The 20,356-nt window shown below is 41.6% G+C and overlaps 1 protein-coding gene across 1 annotated transcript in view; it reads right to left on the bottom strand.

Annotated features, from left to right (window-relative positions):
- gpc5a (glypican 5a) overlaps nt 1-15,471 on the bottom strand; it is a 106,558-nt gene extending 91,087 nt beyond the window's left edge. The window contains exons 1-2 of the mRNA XM_078283474.1: nt 15,069-15,471; nt 11,797-11,958 (exon numbers count right to left, since the gene is read on the bottom strand). Of these exons, the coding sequence (XP_078139600.1) occupies nt 11,797-11,958; nt 15,069-15,219 (313 nt within the window). The 5' untranslated portion in view covers nt 15,220-15,471. The remainder of the gene's footprint in view (nt 1-11,796; nt 11,959-15,068) is intronic.
- Nucleotides 15,472-20,356: the final 4,885 nt, after the last annotated feature.

Below are 20,356 nucleotides of genomic sequence, written 5' to 3'. Positions count from 1 at the left end.
CAGTGTTTAGATGAGGAGAGGAGAGGAGAGGAGAGGAGAGGAGAGGAGAGGAGAGGAGATGAGAGGAGTGTTAAGACCATAAACCAGCACCATTTCTATCTATTTTGCCTGGAGTCAGGCTCAGCTTGCCATCAGTCCTTATCTCCGATTGCTTCCTCCTCCACATCAACAAACAAGCCCCTCCCCACGTACATAAACAGTCAACAAACACTCACACAAACACACATTTAGCCAGAGAAAATTCAGGCCTCTAGTCATAAAGCAGATCTGACTAGACCCACCTGAAGTAGAGCAAAAGCCACTTGTCCCTGTCTGTCTCTCTTTCTCCTCGTCTCTCTCTCTCTCTCTCTCTGCCTCTTTCCTCCTGAAGGCTTAAAAGTCAATATTTGAGGATCTGTTGCAGCTCTCGAACACTTCAAAGAGCTCAGAGCTCCGCTGTGAACACAGCCTTTAATATGCCGTTCAGGAAAAGAAGCAGAGAGGGTCAATAAAGTGGGGCACAAGTGCTTCTTGTCGGAAAGAAGTGTGTCCGTGTGTGTGTCTGTGTGTGTGTGTGGTGTATAGGCCTCATGTCACTTCATACATGCTGTATACATGTAGAAACACAGCTCAGGTCCGGCACACATTGATTGAAAGGCTTCAGAGGGCACACACACACACGACAGAGAGAGAGAGAGAGAGAGAGAGAGTTAGCTTTAAGAGCCAGAGTGAAATAATAATATCATAATAAAGCTTTCATTAGCTTTCAAAGGTGGCTCTGTGTGAGGCTGTTGAGGGTTTCCTAAGGCTGCCCTTAGGGAGCTGTTATATGCCAGCCACTAGTGAGGCAGTCAAGAGGCTGCCGCAAGCTTGAATAGAAGGCCTGATGCACACAGCACGTCGGTGATTACTCTATTGAATTGGATAATTACATTAGATTAAAAAAAGATAATATATGGAACATTAGGTCCAAGGGGCTAAAAGTGGTAAGATGTGTAATTTCATTCCATTGACTCGCCTACAAAGGAGGAGCCATTATGTTATTGATGAAAATGTTACCTACAAAAGCCCTTAACTAACACCAAGACTTTATGAGAAAAGCGATACACAAAGTGAGCCAACTGGAGCAAAAACAAGCTGTAAGATGCTGCTAAGGGAGAAATCTGAGGGGGGGATTACAAAGTTGATATCAAACAGTCTTATCATCAGTACTGAACAGTCTATCAGACTCTGGCGGCCCGGCTGTAAAAACAACATTCATGTGTCACTCATGCCAGGATGCTGATGCTGAAGGAGGACAATTATGTCATTATATCTGCTATGTAGAACAGGACAGGATGAGGGGGGAAGAAAAGGAGAAGAGGGGAGAGGGTGGGAGTAGACAGTAGGCTTGGTGTGCTGGTGTGTGTTGCTGTGTTTAGGATTTCATCGCCCAGACGACTGCACCCTAATCCCTGGAGACTCCTTCCTTACTTAGGAAATGCTTCCTTCCTTCAGACTGACAGAAGAAGTCATTTCTGTTCTCCAGACAACTACAGTGAAACAGAGAAGCGTGTAGAAGAGAATGGATGGCATTTCCACCTTCAATCCTAAGAAATATGCCAGCCAAGTGTCCTGGTGAACTTAAAGTCATACTGATGTTTTCATAACAAGTGCGATATAGTTGTGCTGTACTGTCCGCAGTTTCTTGTTAGTATCAATCGTGAAAAATGATGTTAATTCTTCGGTCAAATGTTCCGCAATATTCAAGTATAGCTTTAATTTGTACCTTTAGTAAGATAACTAAATTATTTAAGGGATTTCAGTTAAAATTTATGTTATTGCTACTATCAGGAGATATTTTATGGGCTTAGACATTCAATCAGCAAATCAAAGTAAAATGGTTTGTGTGGAAATCTGTGAGTCTCAGCTCCCATCATGGCTATATACTGTTAACTGTAGTAAAGTCTGTGGCTGCACAGTCAGCTCTCCTGCGCAAACATTACACTGGAATATTACACTGTTGTTCTCCACACCGCTCAACACTATGTGAATCTCTAAAAGGGAAAACCGTGTAAAGCTGTCATAAAGATTCAGCTCCTATTTAGCAGTGTGCTGTATCATCTAATCTCGAGCATGGCCTTAAGACAACAGCCAGCAGCCATAAATCTCCATTTCAAACACACAGGAGACAAACAATGTAAAGTGCTGACAAGTGTGTGTATTTTTAGGGCTCATCTCTATGCAGTGAGTGGCTGCAGCGCAGTGCAGTGTGTGTGTCTGTGTGTGTGCGAGTGATTGTGTGTGTGTGTGTGTGTGATAGAGAGTGAGACAGAGACAAAATCTGAGATAGAGAGTGAGAGAAAGTTTGTGTGCATGCTGGCATGTGTGTGAGGCCCTCTGTACACCCACAGGACAAAGCAGTGGTCCAATATTTAAATAAGTGTGTGAACCGCACTGGATCTCAGGACTAACAGCAAATTGAACACACACACACACACACATACACAGACTCGCAGAATGGGTGGTCGGCAATTAGCTTCATCTCTGACAGCATAACAGTTGAGGCATTCAAGGGGTTTCTCTTTTCTGGGTATTAAAAATCATTTATAGAAAAAGACAATGTAACAACTGCAATTTGCATGTTTTAGGTTTCTGTGGTTCAAAAGAGTAAAACTCAGCTAAAACATGAAAAAGAGCGATATCCACCCTCCGCAAAGCTTTGTAAATGAAAACATGACATGCAATTAGCTACAGAGAATGGTCCCTGCGACACTAACCGGGCCAGCATGTCTAATACAGTAGCTGCTGCGGGAGAAAGAGGAAAAAACAGCCTTGCGGTGGCTAGTCTGACTACGTTGTTTCATTGCAGCAGCCCAAACGGCTGGATTGTTGCAGGGTATTGACTCTGAATAATCCCGCTTCACTCTAAATCCTCATCCTCTGACTTCAAACGCTGTGGAAAGACTTTCAATAGAGTCTGGCACCCTCCCAACTTTCTCTCCATCATTCCCTCATTCTTTTTTCGCTTTCTTTTTCACTCTCTGTCCTCCCCTGGATCAACTGTCCAGCCTTGAATCACAAAGCCAAGCCCAATTCTGTGGGAATCTCGAGGAGGCCCCTGCTTTGGCTGGCGCACACACACACACACACACACACACACAGACACACACTCTCACATTCACACTCCTCTTGTAAGGAGCGACAACAAAGGAGGCACGGCTGTAGACCTGGTGGACAAAGAGTGTGTACTAAATGAAAGGTCCTGGGTTCACACAAAGGACCAGAGAGCAGGTTAGAATTGGATTTGAAGGCCAGCTGTGAGAATCAACCAATAGAAACATTAAACATATTTAACCATCACTTCATCCAGCATACTCGATATACTCACTATCTATCGTACTATTCATCCTGTCAGGTCTGGCTGGGCGTTGTTACTATTTAGAATCATTCATGCAGCGTTTCAGCAAACCAAAGCCTGCAAAAAATCTCCATCTTAACAAATCATTTAGTCTATTATTGAGTCCTAAAATCGTAATTTTCTTAAAGCAAGTGAAAAAAAAATCTGCCAATGGGGTGAGATAATTTCACTTGTTTCCAATGCAAATGAACTTGTTTCAAGAATTTTGTAGAATCAAGTTTCATTTTCTTGATACTAGTGCAATGATCTGCCTTATTCTGACTTGTTTCAAGATATTGACTCACATTTCCAGAAAATTTTTTGAAAGATGTGAAACTGGATTGGAAACAAGTGGAGTTATCTCACACTACTAGTAGAAATTTTCTCTTATTTTAAGAAAAATAACATTTGAAGGCTGAATATGAGACTACATGACTTTTTTGTACAGCCAACCAGGAAGCCAAACAGGTTAAAAAGAATAAACTCTAAGATGCACATGTAGCCATTCAATAAAGCCAGATCTTCCTGTGCAAGTTCAGAGCCACATCATGCCCCTCACCAATAAAACGCTCCAATGGATTTTTATCTGTCAGACTGGGCGTCCCACATAGAGGTTTAACATTTCGGGAACCATCTTTGTTAAAAGGACTGATGCTATGCTTCGGTGTTCATGGGGGGAAAAAAACAAGGTTTTAAGCTGATTTTTAAATCTGTATCTCACCAGGTTGGCATTTTGGAGAGCCAGCACATGGGATTAGCTCCAGCCATGTGACAGGGAAACATTATGAGCCCAAGGTGCAGACATATGCATTCGTCATTCTTACAACCGCCAAAAAGGCCAAATGACTAGGTGTTACTTTCAGTTTGTTTACTCACAGTCATACCACAAAACTGATGAAACTTTTCTTACATCACCCCTTGTACTGTGGTACCAGGTGTTTTCTCATGACTAGAAAATGCACATCTAAAGAGAACAATTTGAGGAAACAAAACTGCAACTTGGGTAAGAAAGGCTGGAGTTTCTTGAAGTGAATGTAACATTCGTTTTCGAGAAAGACAAAAGATCCAAAAACACAGAGTCCTATAAAAAGCAGCATATTTTCCCTGTGTGAGGCCGGCAGCCAATTTGTGACCAATATAGAAACTTTACTGGAAGGGAACACTATGTTACTGTAGTCAGTGATGCAGTGCTACTAAGGGCTGGTCACAACACATTATCTGTCCTGGGTCAAAAAATACTGTTTAGAGCTCAAATTCTTGTACGGATGTGGATCGCAAAGGAGCAGTTAGGTAAGTGTGATGGATATTGCACCATGCAGTCTGAATACAGGGTGGAGTTTGTACCCTTAGCTTTCATTTGCACAAAATTCCTAGAAAACCGACTGGAAATCATACTGGAATATTAAAGCAACTTCATTAGAAGCTTGTTTATCTGAAATGCAAACTGCTACAATCAACAGGCAGAATGAATAAACTGCAACAATCCAAAAACATTTTCTATTACTTGTGAATAGCATAAAAACCACAGCTTTCATCACGAACATTAATTTTTGGGAGATTGGCCCGTTGGTCAACTTACCCGTTAACACCAAAATCATCCATGTGACCCCGGTAACTCGTTCGTTCTGGTGCTCCATGCTAACACTTTAGCATGCACTATGGTGAGTGATAGAAGGCAACTAACTGACGTTTTAGTAATAAAAGGCTGTTAGTGTTGTTTATTATATTTTTAATTACATATTGTGTAGATTCATAATTTTACAAAATGAAATATCATTAACTCAAAAATATTTTTAGAACTATTTTAGGTGAGCAAGCACATATTCAGCTGTAGCCCATGGATGATTTTGGTGTTTATGTTTTTAGCACTTAGCGGGTAAGTTGACCAAGTATTTATTTACCTGGTCTCAGTGCACACGGTCGGTGTTGTTACAAATTTTTGGAGTTGCATGACTCCACACTCAGGGCCTGTGTGGACCCTACGCACAGTCACACAGGCGGCCATTGCGTCATAGCGGCGTTGATGCCGCGGACGTCACACATTCCGCGAAAAGCTAAATTAACCATAAGGGAAACAAGTGCAGTCAGTAATTTACCATTATTTGATTTTCAATATGGAAGCCTCACAAACATTTTCAATTAATTAATCACTGATTTATGGGGATTTAATATATCCTAACTTGATTACTATTTACCCCCGACACACAAACAACCCAATCCACGAACCCACCCCAGCCCTCATGATTTGCTGACACACTCGCTCTTCTTTCTGTTCATCACATCAATAGAAATCTTTGTTTAAGCTTATTTTTGGGCATGTTTGCCTTTATTAGATAGCTCAAAGTAGAGAGAGACAGGAAGATTTGGGAGAGAGAAAGAGAGAGAGAGAGAGAGGGGGACGACATGTGACAAAGGTCCCAGGCCAGATTCAAACACAGGACGTTGTGGTTACATGGTGCGCGCCTTAGCCAACTGAGCCACCAGGACGCCCCACATCAAGAGAAATGGTAATTGAGCTTGACATAAGTCTGGATGAAAGACTTGAGCATAACAAAACCAGACAGACAGAATGCTGTGCGGTGAAATACAGACAAACGCTGCAGCTAAACAGTGGAAAAACACCTGCATTAACACATTAACTCTCTGAGCAGCAGAAATCAAAAGAACTTTATTCCCCCCCTACAGAGACCTCCTTGTTTGGCGCTGAGTGTGCTGTGCTAATTTGACTGCTGATTGTGATATGGGGCCGCTGGCATTCAGCTACGTCCCTTTCTCAATTCAAAGAGTAAGAGACGGGTAGTGGATCCTTTAAGAGCTGTTGAACAAAAACACAACTAGTGTTTATGAGTGCAAATAGCAAGTCCTAAGCACAACAAGCTAACTATCCAGCATGCACTCCTGACCGCTCCAACTTACATTCATCAGCACCACTTGTGTTCCTCGCAAAACAACAGCTTCCAATTAGAGGCAGGGCAAATAAAATGCGAGGCTGACTGACTGCGTCTACTGGATTCCTGTATGTTGACTTCGTTTTTCAGAGAGGAAACTGAAATGATGCATCGATTGGAGTGAAGACCGAAAGCCTCAAAGTGTGAAAGTCCACAACAGCCTCATCAACTAGAATAGCATCCATATCTCCATAGTTTATATCAGTGGTTCTCAAACTGGGGGTCGGGACACCCCAAGGGGTCATGAGATGATTTATGGGATAGGGAAAAAAACAATTCTACTATACAATTCATTATTGTGTAATTTTTCTGATTTTTCTCAAATTCTTGCTTTTTTCTTGTGAAATATACTGAATAGTTTTCAGCCTCAAGGCTTCCTCTGATAATCAAAAGAAACAACCTGAAAAGGAAAAATTCTTTGGATGAACTGTTCATGACTCATAATGTAGCTTGTGGTCGCAAGTACGCATCGCTTTGTTTTAAGGGGTCATGAGCCAAAAAGTTTGAGAACCACTGGTTTATATGATGTTTGCGACTATTCCTCTTATGCTAACAGTTGTAGCATATGTTGTTATACATGCAAAATGAACATAACCAAAACCTTCAAAGTTTTAGTCCTACAGTATAGGTGTGTGTGTGTGTGTGTGTGTGTGTGTGTGTGTGTGTGTGTGTGTGTTTCCCATGCTGATTTCTGAGTTCTGTCATCCAGGTGCAATTTGGCATGTAGACACTGACTGCCACACCAGAACTGACGTGACTGACCTAGTTATTACACAATCCTTACCTCCTTATATCACATAAGGGGGTGAACACTGCTTATATCATTTGAAGAAGCTGGAGTTCACTTCAGTCCCACAGTCAGCGCAAGGCAAACGGGAGCATAACATGCTGCTTTCTGAACCGTTCCTTAAATCAAAGTGTTGTCCCACAAGAAAAAAGGCATTCCTTTGATCTTGTGAACCCCGGCCCTATTTACTGTGATTGGAGCGCTCCTCCTTAAGACGCTCTCTCAGGCATCTCAACAGCTGATTCATAGTGGGTACTAGCCCTGAGTTTTATTTGACTCCTGCCCCACGGGGGACTGGGACAGCACAGGTTGGTTGCCATGGCTGTAAGACAAACCTGAGTGGGAGGAAAAAAGATCTCCCCTGAAGCCCCTCTCCTTGCTCTCCGCAGGCTGCATATTTGTGCATTGTGTGGACAATGTGCAGGAACCTTACAACAAATGAATGACAAACACACAGTCCGGGGAGACACATGCTGACAGACGAAGAACGAGAAAGGGGAAAAAAAAAGAAAAAGAAAAAAGAAAGTTATCCACTGGAAAGCTGAAAGGCCGTCTGCCCCGACAGTATTCCATCAACTCTGTCTTTATTCTTTTTTTTCTTTCCACCCCAGTTGCCCAGATATCTGTTCGCTGTGAAATGACTTCGAAAAGGCAGCAGTCAGGTTCATTTAAGGACGAGATATTGAAATGTTGTGGCACAGTGCTCGGAAGAAAAAGAGCAAAATGTAATGAGCCATTACTGCGGGATGAACCGCGCTTTGAAGCTCTAGCCATAATTAACAGCTCAAACGCTTCTTTCGCTTATTTGCATTACTCATTATGTTAAAGTATCGAGTGCCTTTTCTACATAAAAGATTCCCTTGAAGGATTTTTATGTTTCTTTTTTGTTTCATAGTGACCCATTAAAACCACACAAACACGAGCACCGAGTCCCCCGGGAAAAACGTTTTAAATAGCAGTTTATAGGCTCGTTTTATTTCCCAACGTCTCCTGAGTGCTTGAGACTGTTATCTGTCTACATTCTTCTAAATTTCTTCATTGTCTCTCTCTCTCTCTCTCTCTCTTTCTCTCTCGCTCTCTCTCTCTCTCTCTCTCTCCAGCTGCATCAAATAAAGATGCCTAATTGAAGGTTTTGCGCAAAACAAATGGGCACATTAGCCTGCCCCCTTTTAACTCTTGTTTCTTCCTGTCTGTGGCTGTAATGCATTATACTGTACATGTTCTCTGTTGTCTCTCAAATTAGAGTGCAGGCTGCCAATCGTTCGCAGACTGAAAGTTAAGGGGGACTTGTTTTTCTGCCCCCCCTCCACCCCTGCCTTTCTTCATCCTCTACTCCACAGGAGTGCCTTATGGGATACCAGAAACTCATAGGTGCTGAGGGTAATTATTAACTCAGATAAAGTGATGGAGATCTTTCTTTCTTTCTTTCTTTCTTTCTTTCTGCTGTTTCTTGTGAAAGAGCCTTCTGTTTTCTCTGAAAAAGAGCAAATGTGTCTTTCAATGTAAAAATATGCCATAATGTTATGAAATACGGTTCGCAGGCATTTTTTCTTATGTTTGTATTTAGATTTCAGGGTGATTTGTAACATTATTGGCCCTTTTCCATGCGCATTAGAATAAGAAAACCCCCAAAAACTCTCAATCACACAAGATGAATAAAACAACAATTCACCCTCATTAATTCAGCATCATTGAGCACTGCCTAGATAGGAAAGACATTAAATGCTTGACTTGTATTTCTTTCATGTCCACACTTGAACAGAAAAACAATTCTTTTGTCCGTTCTATTAAGATCCAGGAAACTGCCAGGCATTTCTGTCCCTCCATGCTTCCCTTATGTATGGTGCCGCACTTAGTTTTCTCCCTCTGACGAAGGGGCTTCTTGACTAATTGCTTTGGCCCTCTACAATCTCTATGGCAAAACAGAACAATGCCACGTGGGTGGCTCTCTCTCTCTCTCTCTCTCTCTCTCTCTCTCTCTCTCTCTCTCTCTCTCTCTCTCTCTCTCTCTCTCTCTCTCTCTCTCTCTCTCTCTCTCTCTCTCTCTCTCTCTCTCTCTCTCTCTCTCTCTCTCTCTCTCTCTCTCTCTCTCTCTCTCTCTCTCTCTGTGTGTGTGTGTGTGTGTGTGTGTGTGTCATACACTTCATAGACCATGAGTCTAAAATGTTTACATCAAACATTTACTTGGGACAGAGATGTAAGGTTTGTTCACAGCTCTACTTTGAAATGGCAACAACAACTTACCGACAATAAAAATGTAGAAAAGGGAAGTTTTGTTTGTAGTGCTTATTTTTACACATAGATTTTAATTCAACTTATATACAAGTCAGTTTCCCCCAACCATATATCATGAAGCTAAATGCAAAGTGTCTAGTAATAATGTGATGGTTATCTACATAGTCTGATAGATAGGTGACCAATAACTATCAGACAAAAAACTCAATAAATCATGAAAATACCTTGGGAACACTACATGACGGCTTAATAAATCCAGTGTATTTGTATCATACTGATGCTGCTACTTATATAGTCATTACACATGTTGCAGAAGCTCTGTTGCCACTTGTGTTATGAAACCTAGACGGTGGAAGCAGCCAGCAAGTTTGTTGACTGATGAGAGTAGATGTTGACAGGGAACTCTGTTTGGTTTGGCAGGAATGCACACTGGCAGCCATTCCAGGGATGAAACCATGTGAGTGCTGCTCGTTTTTTAATTATTTTCAAACTGCTACCAGTTCTTGTAGCCTTATTTGACCGTTGTCCCGTTTGGCCAAAAACTGTCTATTTTGCGGGGTCTTTAAGATTGTTACTAGAGGTTTAAGCAGCAGACAGAAAAATACATGTTTATATATTTAAAGAGGAGCCTACATACATATAAATAAAAAAAAAACTTTCCACTTTCACAGCATTCACAAGGCCAGCAACTTTTGCAGCTTTGTTGTTAGCAGAGAGTATTTTAGAGGTGACATGCTCCATAAACTTCAGCATGGATTCTGAATATTGGATTCATCTTCGAAGCCTGAGACACAGAGCAGACGCATGAAACATCTGAGAACAAAAACAGGGCAATGCCCCTGCAAACCGCACCTAAAACACTGTGTTCATGCAGAGCTCTCATATAAATCATTTGAGTTCAGTAGGAGGAGGATAACAGTATGTCTTTAAGCTGAGAGCGATCGTTAAAGTGAATTGGCTTAATGATATGTCTCAGACTGTACGTTCGAGTCATAATCTCCGCATGTGAAGAAGCCCACCCATTTTAGCTGTTGTATGACAGCTATCAGCGAGACTGGGAGAAGTAACCCACACAAGGCAGGGAGCGCACACAGACAGAGGCAAGTTGTTGCCTGTAAGTCAACTGTTCAACTGTCAGTCACTGATGAAGGCTGAGAGGATGGAGAGGAATGAAAAACCCGAGGGAAATCAGAGGGAAGATGACCAGTTTAGCATAGCAGCCTGCTTATGGGCCTGAACTAAACACACTGAAATATGTAGGTGGCGATGGTGGCACTGATGATGATGATGGTGATTATCTAAGATGACTGTAGTTAAGAGAGATTTTAAAAATCTACAGTGGAGCAGTTGAACTGGGTACAACCACACATACAGTATGTTTCAAAAGTAGGTACACAATTTTCAAAAGTAATGAAAAACAAAGCTGTATAATTTTAGTCATTTTAACTAAATAATTCAATGTTCAATAGACTGTAAATAACAGCTGTACCTGGAAACAGAAGGAATATTTAATAATACATTGAGTATTAATAATGTATACACTACCAGTCAAAAGTTTGGACACACCTGATTGAATGTACTATGTTTCTCATTATTTCAAAGCCATTTTGATCTAACGGCTTATGCTTAAATGCTTGAAATTTGTTTTTTTAGACAAATATAAATAGTGAAGTTGATGCCTATGTATGAATTTCTTTCCAAAGCCTTTGCCTTTCCATCGAGGCAAAGTGTGGCTACTTTAAAGAATCTAACATATAAGATAGTTTTGATTTGTTTAACACATTTTTGGTCATTGCATAATTCCATTTGTGTTATTTCATAGTTTTGATGTCTTTACTATTATTCTAAAACGTGAACAATAGTAAAAATAAAGAAAAATGCGTGTCCAAACTTTTGACTAATAGTGTATAAAAATGTATACCTACTTTTGAAACACCCGGTATAATCTTAAACAGGTTTGTTGATGAGGTTTATGTAATTACTGCAGGACTTTGTATACGAGGGAAGCGTGCTACATAAATGCAATTCATTCTGATTTTATTATGATAAGACAGGGCAGAGGAGGATGAGATCCTATTTGTAATTGGCCCAGCACTTCCCTGTAGACATCCACCCCTACAGACGGCCTCCTGAGTCTGCTGCTAGCACAGCCAACCTATCTAATCTCCAGATCAGAGTGTAGTGGTAGATCTGGAAGGAGGACAGACCCTGCTCTGTTTGCTCTGAAGTGGAGCCTCACTGCGCACACACACACACACACACACACACACACACACACACCACTGACTGGTCCACTGCTTTTACAGCACCCACACAAACCTTAAATCCTAGGTGCACACACAGACTCAGATATACACACAAACACCCACGCAGCATCCGCACACATACAATTATCCACATAAACATTTGCGCTCTTATCTCAGCAAACACGTACGAAGTTTTACCCCTCGGAGCGGCGATGCCCTTACCTTGAAAAGCGGCCACATTGCGTGAGATGAGAAACTTGAGGCTGGAGCTGGATGTCTGCAGGAGGTTCTGGATGTCTCTGCGGGCCGCCACCTGGTACCTCTCCTCCGTCTTTTTGGTGCAGCAGGTCAAGTTCCTGGACGTGCACACCTGGAGGTCCGACCCTATCGTTGAAATTAAACATCATGATCTTGAAACAGTATGGGTTGATTCCCTGGACTAGGATTAAGGCGTTGATCTGCGGCCCTTTCTGTGAGGAATTTGCATGTTCTCCTCGGGGTGCTCGAGTTTCCTCCCCACATTCCAAAGACATGCAAGTCAGGTGGACTGGAGACTCTAAATTGCCCATAGGTATGAATATATGAATGTGTGTCTGACTATCTGTATTATCCCCTATGATGGACTGGAGGCCTGTCCAGGGTGTTTCCCTGCTTTCCTTCCATCAGCAGACTCTGAAAAGCATTAAGCAGGTAGAGAAAATGAATGATGAATGTTTCAAAGCCAAAATGGAAGCACATATCCTTAAAACATAAAGCCAAAACAGTTTATAGAATAGACCAGAGTGGCTTTGGGACACAATAGCCGTGTTTTTCTTGCACTGTACAAGTTAAAACATGCTTTAGTGGAGCAAGAAAACTAAAACAGCGAGATTTGAGCGGAGATCCGAGTCAAAACGTTATCGCCTCACCAAGTGATGTCTCAGATTTTCCACTGCGTACAAATGTAAGCAATCTGCGCACATAGGGGACAATCAAAACATCTTAAAAGGGACCTAAAACTCTGCAAAAGCCTCTCAGACAAGCTGAGGCAGAGTGTAAAGAGCTGCTGCCAAAGACACTATCAGTGAGGAGGGAGTAGAGCCGGTGATGGCACATGTGGAGGAATTCCGACTCTCCTAGATAAGACAACATGAAAGCGCCCCAGGTCTTGCTTTTTTAACCTAAATGCTTCCCAGAACTATTTCCACTTTAACACTTCAGACAGCAGCCGTCGGTCAAGGTGACAGACTTCTGAGTTGCTGCGTTTTGAGCTAAACTGGGTGCTGTTTGGCACTTTTTTATCAGACAGGCAGCGTCAAACATGGAAATAGCTCTCTCAGATTCCTGGAAACTGGATGTTATTTCAAGTTATTTCTCACAAGCCTACATACACTTAGGAGTAAATTCTATTAAATCATGCTCAATTATCTGCTATCACTGTGTTGACAAGCCATCTACCATTACCTTATCTTTTGAATTTAAAAAAGACCAGTGTGTTAATCCAACTGGGAATTGATTACATCTTTCCAATCATGGCTATATGAGTATGTCAAGTCTGCATTTGGACTTGAAAGATCTCTCAGCTGTGTGAGCTTACCAGCAAGGTCAATGGAGGTGCAGTTTTAAACAGTAGCGGGTGTTTTTATAAGGTTGGTGGCCACTGACCCAGGGCTTATCACTGCTTAAGAATACCCCACTGCTTGACACTCAACAGACGTGCCCAACAAAGAAGGGGAATATATAAAAGAAAGAGGACGCAGCACATCTCCGAGAATAAGATTCCAAAATACCTTTCCAACTATATCATCACAAACAGAAACAGCGTCGAGATTGAAATCCCGGCCGCAAAAGCCTCACTGAAAGGGCTCAGAGTGGTGACGGCCTCGCAAGGGTTATTTAGAGGTTTAGGAGGCATTTGAGGGTTTTCCGTCTGTCGAATCTGTTTCCTCACAGTGGCAGCGGAAGGGGGTGAAGAAGTAAAAAAGGGGAGTTAGCTTGTGGTCAGTATAGTCGACACAGTTTATTGCTTATTTTTTCCAAGAGAAAGAAAAGGGACAGAGCGCAGCAGCATCCACAATCTGGCCATTCCTACCAGGCATTCCAGTCAGTAATAGCCCACATGAAAAAAAACAAAAACACCCATAATTCCCCCAAAACCTTGTAGAGCAGTATGAAGTGGTATTATATTATGGGTGGTGTTCAGCAAGTTGAGTGAAGCCAGTTTACCTAACTTTACACAAAATAATTCCTGTTTATCCCTACAAGCCACTTATCCTCTACTTTAGAAAGCCAAAGGACCAGAGTTGTTTTTCTTTTTTGTCACAACCACCAAGTAATCTCACGGGCTTTACTTCCTAGTTTTACAGCATTAAAACAGCCTGTTTTACTCTAACAATCTGCTAGCCCAGTGAAGGACACTACAGCGAAGTAAACAAAGATGAATTATACCTTTCGTCTGCTGTTATGTGTGATGCAGCACAAATAATTGGGTGACCAGCAGTGGAAATCAAACCTATCTCCAAACCTATTTCTGGGGACACAATACATAGTGAGCTGTGCAGGGAGAACACAGCAAGACAAATCACCACAAAACTGACTCTAATGATCATTTGTTGCCCAGTAAGAAACGTCTGGAAATGTGCTGAATATCATCCATCCTGTTACCAACCTGAAAATCTGAAAATACCAAATTGAACATTTATGATAGATTTTACATAGTAGACTACTGAACATAAACTGCACTTGACTTTATGCTGAAAGTTGAGATATTACTCTATCAGAAGAGTGCAGTTACTTTTACAGTGTTGTCAACATATTTACAACCATTAGTAATCAAGTATAAAGTTTAAATTCAATTAGTATAAAAGTCATACAAAAAGATGCAATCTCAGGTGGATTGCATTACAGCTCTCTCCTTCTAATGTCTTTATATTAGACTGTGTATGATTGAATTATATGGCACGTGTGCCACACACACACACACACACACCTCTAAATTTTAGTTTTCAAAAGGTGTGTATATTCAATAATTTGTCCTAATTTGTGGTCCCACGCCTCAACCTCCCCCACTTAAAAATCACAAAAAGCTACTTAAAATCCAGCTAGAAGCCAAAAAACAGTCAGTTTGTATTTATGTCAAAACTGATTAACTGAAGAGTGAAAAAGGCAGAACACGTAGTAAATGTCTACGTGTGAAGATTAATGGTACATTTGGGTTACTTTTTTTTCAGTTCCATGATGGATGCAAAATGGCATTATGTTGATTAACTTTACAGACTTTCCTTCTCATACACTGTCAGTGCTGACACCTCCACGCTAGGCAGAGGAGGCAAATGGGGGAAAAAATCAGATTAGAAGAATGGCATATATAACTTGTTATTGATTGGTTTATGAACCACCCTAAAGATAATATCTTCAGCCCATGAGTTAAACCCCCATCAATCAGACTGTGACACATGCAAGTAGGTGCTTAGTCTTTAAAGGTACAATCTTGCAATTACATATTTCCAACATACCTGGTTTGGGGCTTAAAGGCAATAATTTAACCGGTCCAATCTGCCTGAGTTGGAAAACTTTGCGCACTTCGTCGCAGCTATTCGGGCTTCCCAAACTTAATCCAGTGTAACAAGCCAGGAAGAAAACGCAGTTCGCCCACAGCACACCCATTATAACAAAATCCCGGTTTACAGCAACACAAATCGCCTTTTTGGAAGTAAGGTTTTACACCGCAGGGCTTCCCACTAAACGCAGCCTGCAGGCTCGACTGGTCTGCTCAGGTGAGTCCCATCCACATTTCAGGTTTTAGAAATCAGCGGTGACCACGGGCTTTCTGCTTCCTGGCGCTCCTGGACAGACGCGGTGAAGGAAACGCTCCAGATAATCCTTCAAATCCACTGACACAGAAAGTTGCTGCGGTGTGTAGTGTGTTTCCAGACAGCATGTTCTCCAAGTTGGCTGGACGGAGAGCCGAGGCGGTACCATACCTGCATACCGCCGCTGCGCACCTCGCGGCCAGCGGCTGGACGGCGCCATCTAGTGGAGAAGCCAGGCTGCCTGCACGATTCAGCAACTTCAGTTTAAGCCTTTTCAAGCCCTGTGATTAATGCCAGTTAGAATCAAATATATGATCTGTTGCGCAACTGCAAAAAAAAATGCGAACATGAAAACAAGTGTAGACGTATCAGATATAACTTGGTCTGTGTAACTGTGCTAATTTCTATCCGGAAAAACAGCTGCACCGAGAAACCGCAGCAATTTGCAGGCATCTTAAACTGATTTCCAGACTTCAGATGCTATATTTAACAGCATGCAAAACCGTTTAAGGCCTCGCGTTTAGATAATATTATTTAACACGTTTCCAGGACTTTTTGCAGGACCTGAAATCAGTGGGCCCTCTGCTTTCCATTTGTAGGTTACATAGAAGTTTGTGGATTGGAATGCTTTTACTTTTTATAGGTTTTCACAAAGTATGAAACCATTCTCAGATCACAAGCAATTTTGTTTCACGCAAAGCATCATCTCACAAGATTAGGGTCTGTAGCTGTAGATTTCTGTAGTTCTACAGCAGTATTTCCCAAACATTAAATGGATTCAGGGAGCCTCCAGCAAAATGAGGATTAGTTTCAATTTCACTCTCATCTTACTCACTATCAGTTAGCACTAAGAGACTGTTTGACTGTTCAGATCACAGGTTTCACTCTCCATCAACAGTATAAAAAGATTGATATATATATAAATATGTATAACAATTTTGTTCTCAGATGGGAAGCTTTGAGACAAAACCATGATCAGCTGGGGTTCTGTGGTCTAAAATGTCTATCTGGGGATCCTTGATATAAAAAGGTAAAGGATCCTTGAAGGGTTAACCTCATATACACCAATCACAATCAAAATTAATACATCACTTCCAAAACTCTGAAGTGTGATCCATGATGTCAGCATGATGTTCCAGTATAAAAAATCTGTCCATCTTAAAAATCTTGCCTGTTTAAGCACACTTTTGGTGAGCCTGCAAGCTCATGTGAAAATGCTTTACATATTTGCCCTTAGATATGGTGCCAAAGGTGGTCAACATGACGACATCAGTGATACATTATAACACTCATTATCAGATTGCAGAAAAGTGCTGAGAAAATCTGGTTTACTGATTGTAAAAGGGTAAAAAGTTGTTACCTAAACCTTATTTGGTTTGTGCGCCCATCTAAAGCACATTTGGTTACACTACAACATAAACCAACAATGTGACGGCTAAGACCAAATCTAATGTCTAAAATCTAATATAGACACATTGTTTGATTCTAGGCTACGTGGCATTACTGTAAAATATTTTAGATTACATCGGACCTATTTGTTCCAATTCAAAATTGTCCTGATTTAGTCTTTTTTTAACAAAGCTTTTGTGAAACCTTTTCTTAGTCTTCCACTCTAAAAACCAAATTGTATTAAAGGGATCCAATATCAGCTTTGTTGGCAAAAAAAAGGCTAAATGAGAACTCAAGGAAAACAGTTTAAAAACCAAAAGCCAGAAACTAAGGAAAACGATACAGAAAACACATTTTTGCTGGATACCATTTAGCACAAAATAAGACAAAGGTGTGCATATTTCTGCAGTTTTTCTTACATGCATTTTATACCTTGGAATTGCTAACCCATTTAGTTGTTAGATTTCAATGCAAGTACATTTAAGTGCTATTCTAATAAGCTTATTAATAATAAATCAACCCTCAAGAAAAGATACAGTTCACCAATTTAATTTAGATTTCAAACTACATTACATGATTGTGTAGCGAGTTATATACTTCCAAACTCATAGTACACATTTCATTTCACAATTCACATGCTGAGAACAAACTGGCCCAAAACCCCACATTAAAGGTGTAGTTTGTGTGTAAAAGGTCAACGGCGGCTCCATCTCCTCACTCCTGCACAGGCCGGGACAAGTGCAATACCTCTAGGTACACAGCATTGCTACTTATCCCCACCTGCATAGGAAGGGACAGCTCTAGATACCTAAAACATCAGATAAACATTCAAGTCTGTTGTTGTAAGCAGTGACCACAAAAATACACACCATATTATATAGCATACACAATCTTAATGATAACCAATCCCACTGAAGAGTTCTTTGTCAGCGTGGAAGTCATCAACCTAGTCAGTTTTGCATGGATTTGCACAGCGAACATCAGTTAAAGCTGAATGCAAACCAGCAAAACTGACCGGGAATAACGATAAACAGATAAGCCTCCTGCGTTTCGGGTCGCCTGAGCTTGAGAAAGACGCAGTTAGTTAGAAGTACTTCAAGTGCTTACATTGCAGTAGATTGGAGAAAAACACTACCTGCACTATAAGCACTTTAGCACTGCTGAAACTTTGAGGTCACTGGACGAGGGCTGGCATACAATCCTGGTTTCAATGTAGCGTAAATGGATGTGTATTATGGAATCGGGGTGCGGGCGATGTGACACCCGGCACTCCAAAAACCAATAATCTAAACAGGTGGAGAGCAAGCAGGCCACCATCAGTTTTGCATAGATTTGCACAACTCATCTATTCTTGTAGTGCAACTATGCAAAACTAGCAGAGAACTGCGAGAAATTTAAGCCCAATTAGAAATTAAGTGTTCAAGTGGCGCATATCACAGCCCCTTATGCCAGAAGGAGCACTTAGGGCAGTAGGTGCTAGTCTATTTCACTATCTGCACTAGATGCACCTTAGCACAAAGACAGTACTTCAAATGAAATATAACATCAAAGAAATTGCAAATCATTGTCAGGGTATTGCTATAAGTGCCTCCACTGCAGTAGGTATTACATAGTACTACCTGCACTGTAAGCACTTTGACAATACAAAGACTGATTACAGCATCTCTGCTGCATCTGACCAACATCCAAGGGAAAGATGATATTTCCATGGGAAAAATACAGCCACACTGGTCCATGTTGAAACTTGGTCCTGGTTTCTTCACTTCATGCGCATCCTGTAATCAAAAAAATATACTACAGGTTATAAAGATAATCAGCACGAGTTTCTAACATTGCAACAAGTTACATACTTTACCAACAGCATGGGTGTAATTTCTTTAAAAATAATATACATCTAAAAACAGGTTTACGCCCGCTAACCGTTGTGAGCATCATTAGTACCGGTAGGCCGAGAAATTGACGGGTTTGCTGATAAAGAATAAGATGTTGTGATTTATTGAAGCACCACGAGGTCACTGGAAGAGAAAACATGAATGAGTTGCGCAGCCTGCGGCCCGCGTTCCCTGCGACAGGAGCGCGCATGCGCATAAGAGCACATTCGCCGAGTGTTGTTCACCCCTCCCCCACCGTCTTTTAACATGGCGCCTCGAAGTGCGCCAACCTTAGCATAAATGACTTTAAAACAATCAAATTAAATGCAAACATAGCATTACACATTAAAGTTAAAACTGCGCAGTGTTTCTTTAACAGAAATACTGCGGCCTGCAATGTCGGAGCTTCTAGAAAGCAAGGCTAACGTCCAGTTAGCTACGAACAGAAGCTAGCAGCGTCTAAACAGCAGCAGTGCGCTGCGCTGGTTGGGCAGGTAGCAGGCTGCGAGCTAAAACTTGGTATTAGCCTGATGAAAACATGGTAAACCATCTGCATCTGGCCTGTCGTATTCACTACCGTTATCCTCAGACCCACTGGAGATGGCAGAGGAACAGCCAGTGTGTTTTTCAGTAAAGTAGCTGGCTAATTTTCATATCTGGTTTGCTAACAAAATTGCGAGTTTGACGGCACTGACTAACGTTAGCTATCCAACAACGTTAGCTTAGCCACAACAAACGAGCACACATTTGTTTGAAAATACAGAAACGTGTGGTCTACCCCGTTGGATTTGCTGCACTTGCCGAGCCATTATTTTAACAGAGTGCCCGCCTTAATCTACACGTTTGTGTTTACCCTGCAAAACAACTATCACAAGTTATGTGGCTAAGCTAGGCTAGCCAGCTAAAACGCGCGGCCTAAAACTGCCCCATGTGCTGCTGCTTTGTTCTGGGGGGCACTTTAACTCACACACCAATGCACTCGAGACTGAGCAGCAAATTAACCAGATTTACAAACTTACTTTTCAAATTTCGGACGATTACCCTTATACAAAGATGGGGAAGATTATCAAAAGGGCAGATGTTTTTCAACTAGTTGCTAAAGCGCAGCGGAGAAAGCTCCGGACAGCTTTTCAAATCTCCCTCATTCCCTCAATGGTGGAGCTGAGGGGGCTGCCATGCGCCTCACGTTACACTGTTTTCATCGCCAACCTATCAATTATGTGTAAATGTTTAGATATTTCTCTCAATAGGATGATAAGACACGTAAAAACACACGTACAACGCACAGTTAATGAATTCCTGCACCAAAACAGAGAATACAAATAACCAAAAACCGACTTCCTTGCCGATAAACATGCGCTCAGTAGACACTCACCAGCGAAATCCACCATCTTCGCTCACTTGCTTGGGCTGCCATGTACTCTTACCGACAAAGAGAGAAATAATACGTAACTATCCCGAAAACTTTTTAACCGGCAGATAAAAGCGAAATGTAAAGTAAAATCCGAGCCGATCGTGTGTTAAATCAGACCACGGCTAGGTTTAGTAAAAATGATTGAGGGATTAGGAAAGTGGCGCGAAGGCGACCAGTTGGTAACCATGTGGGTGAATGAAGGGCGGCTCCCACTGAACGTAAATATCTAGCTACAACCCCCAACTCCCCTATTAGCATACATAAACTACGGTACTTCCGACCCACATCTCCAACCAAACAGCCTCCACCTATCCCAC

Source organism: Centroberyx gerrardi, chromosome 1, assembly GCF_048128805.1.
Source record: "Centroberyx gerrardi isolate f3 chromosome 1, fCenGer3.hap1.cur.20231027, whole genome shotgun sequence".
NCBI lineage: Eukaryota > Metazoa > Chordata > Actinopteri > Beryciformes > Berycidae > Centroberyx > Centroberyx gerrardi.
The sequence above is the reverse complement of the archived record's forward strand: the minus strand, read 5'-3'. Positions and strand labels throughout refer to the sequence as shown.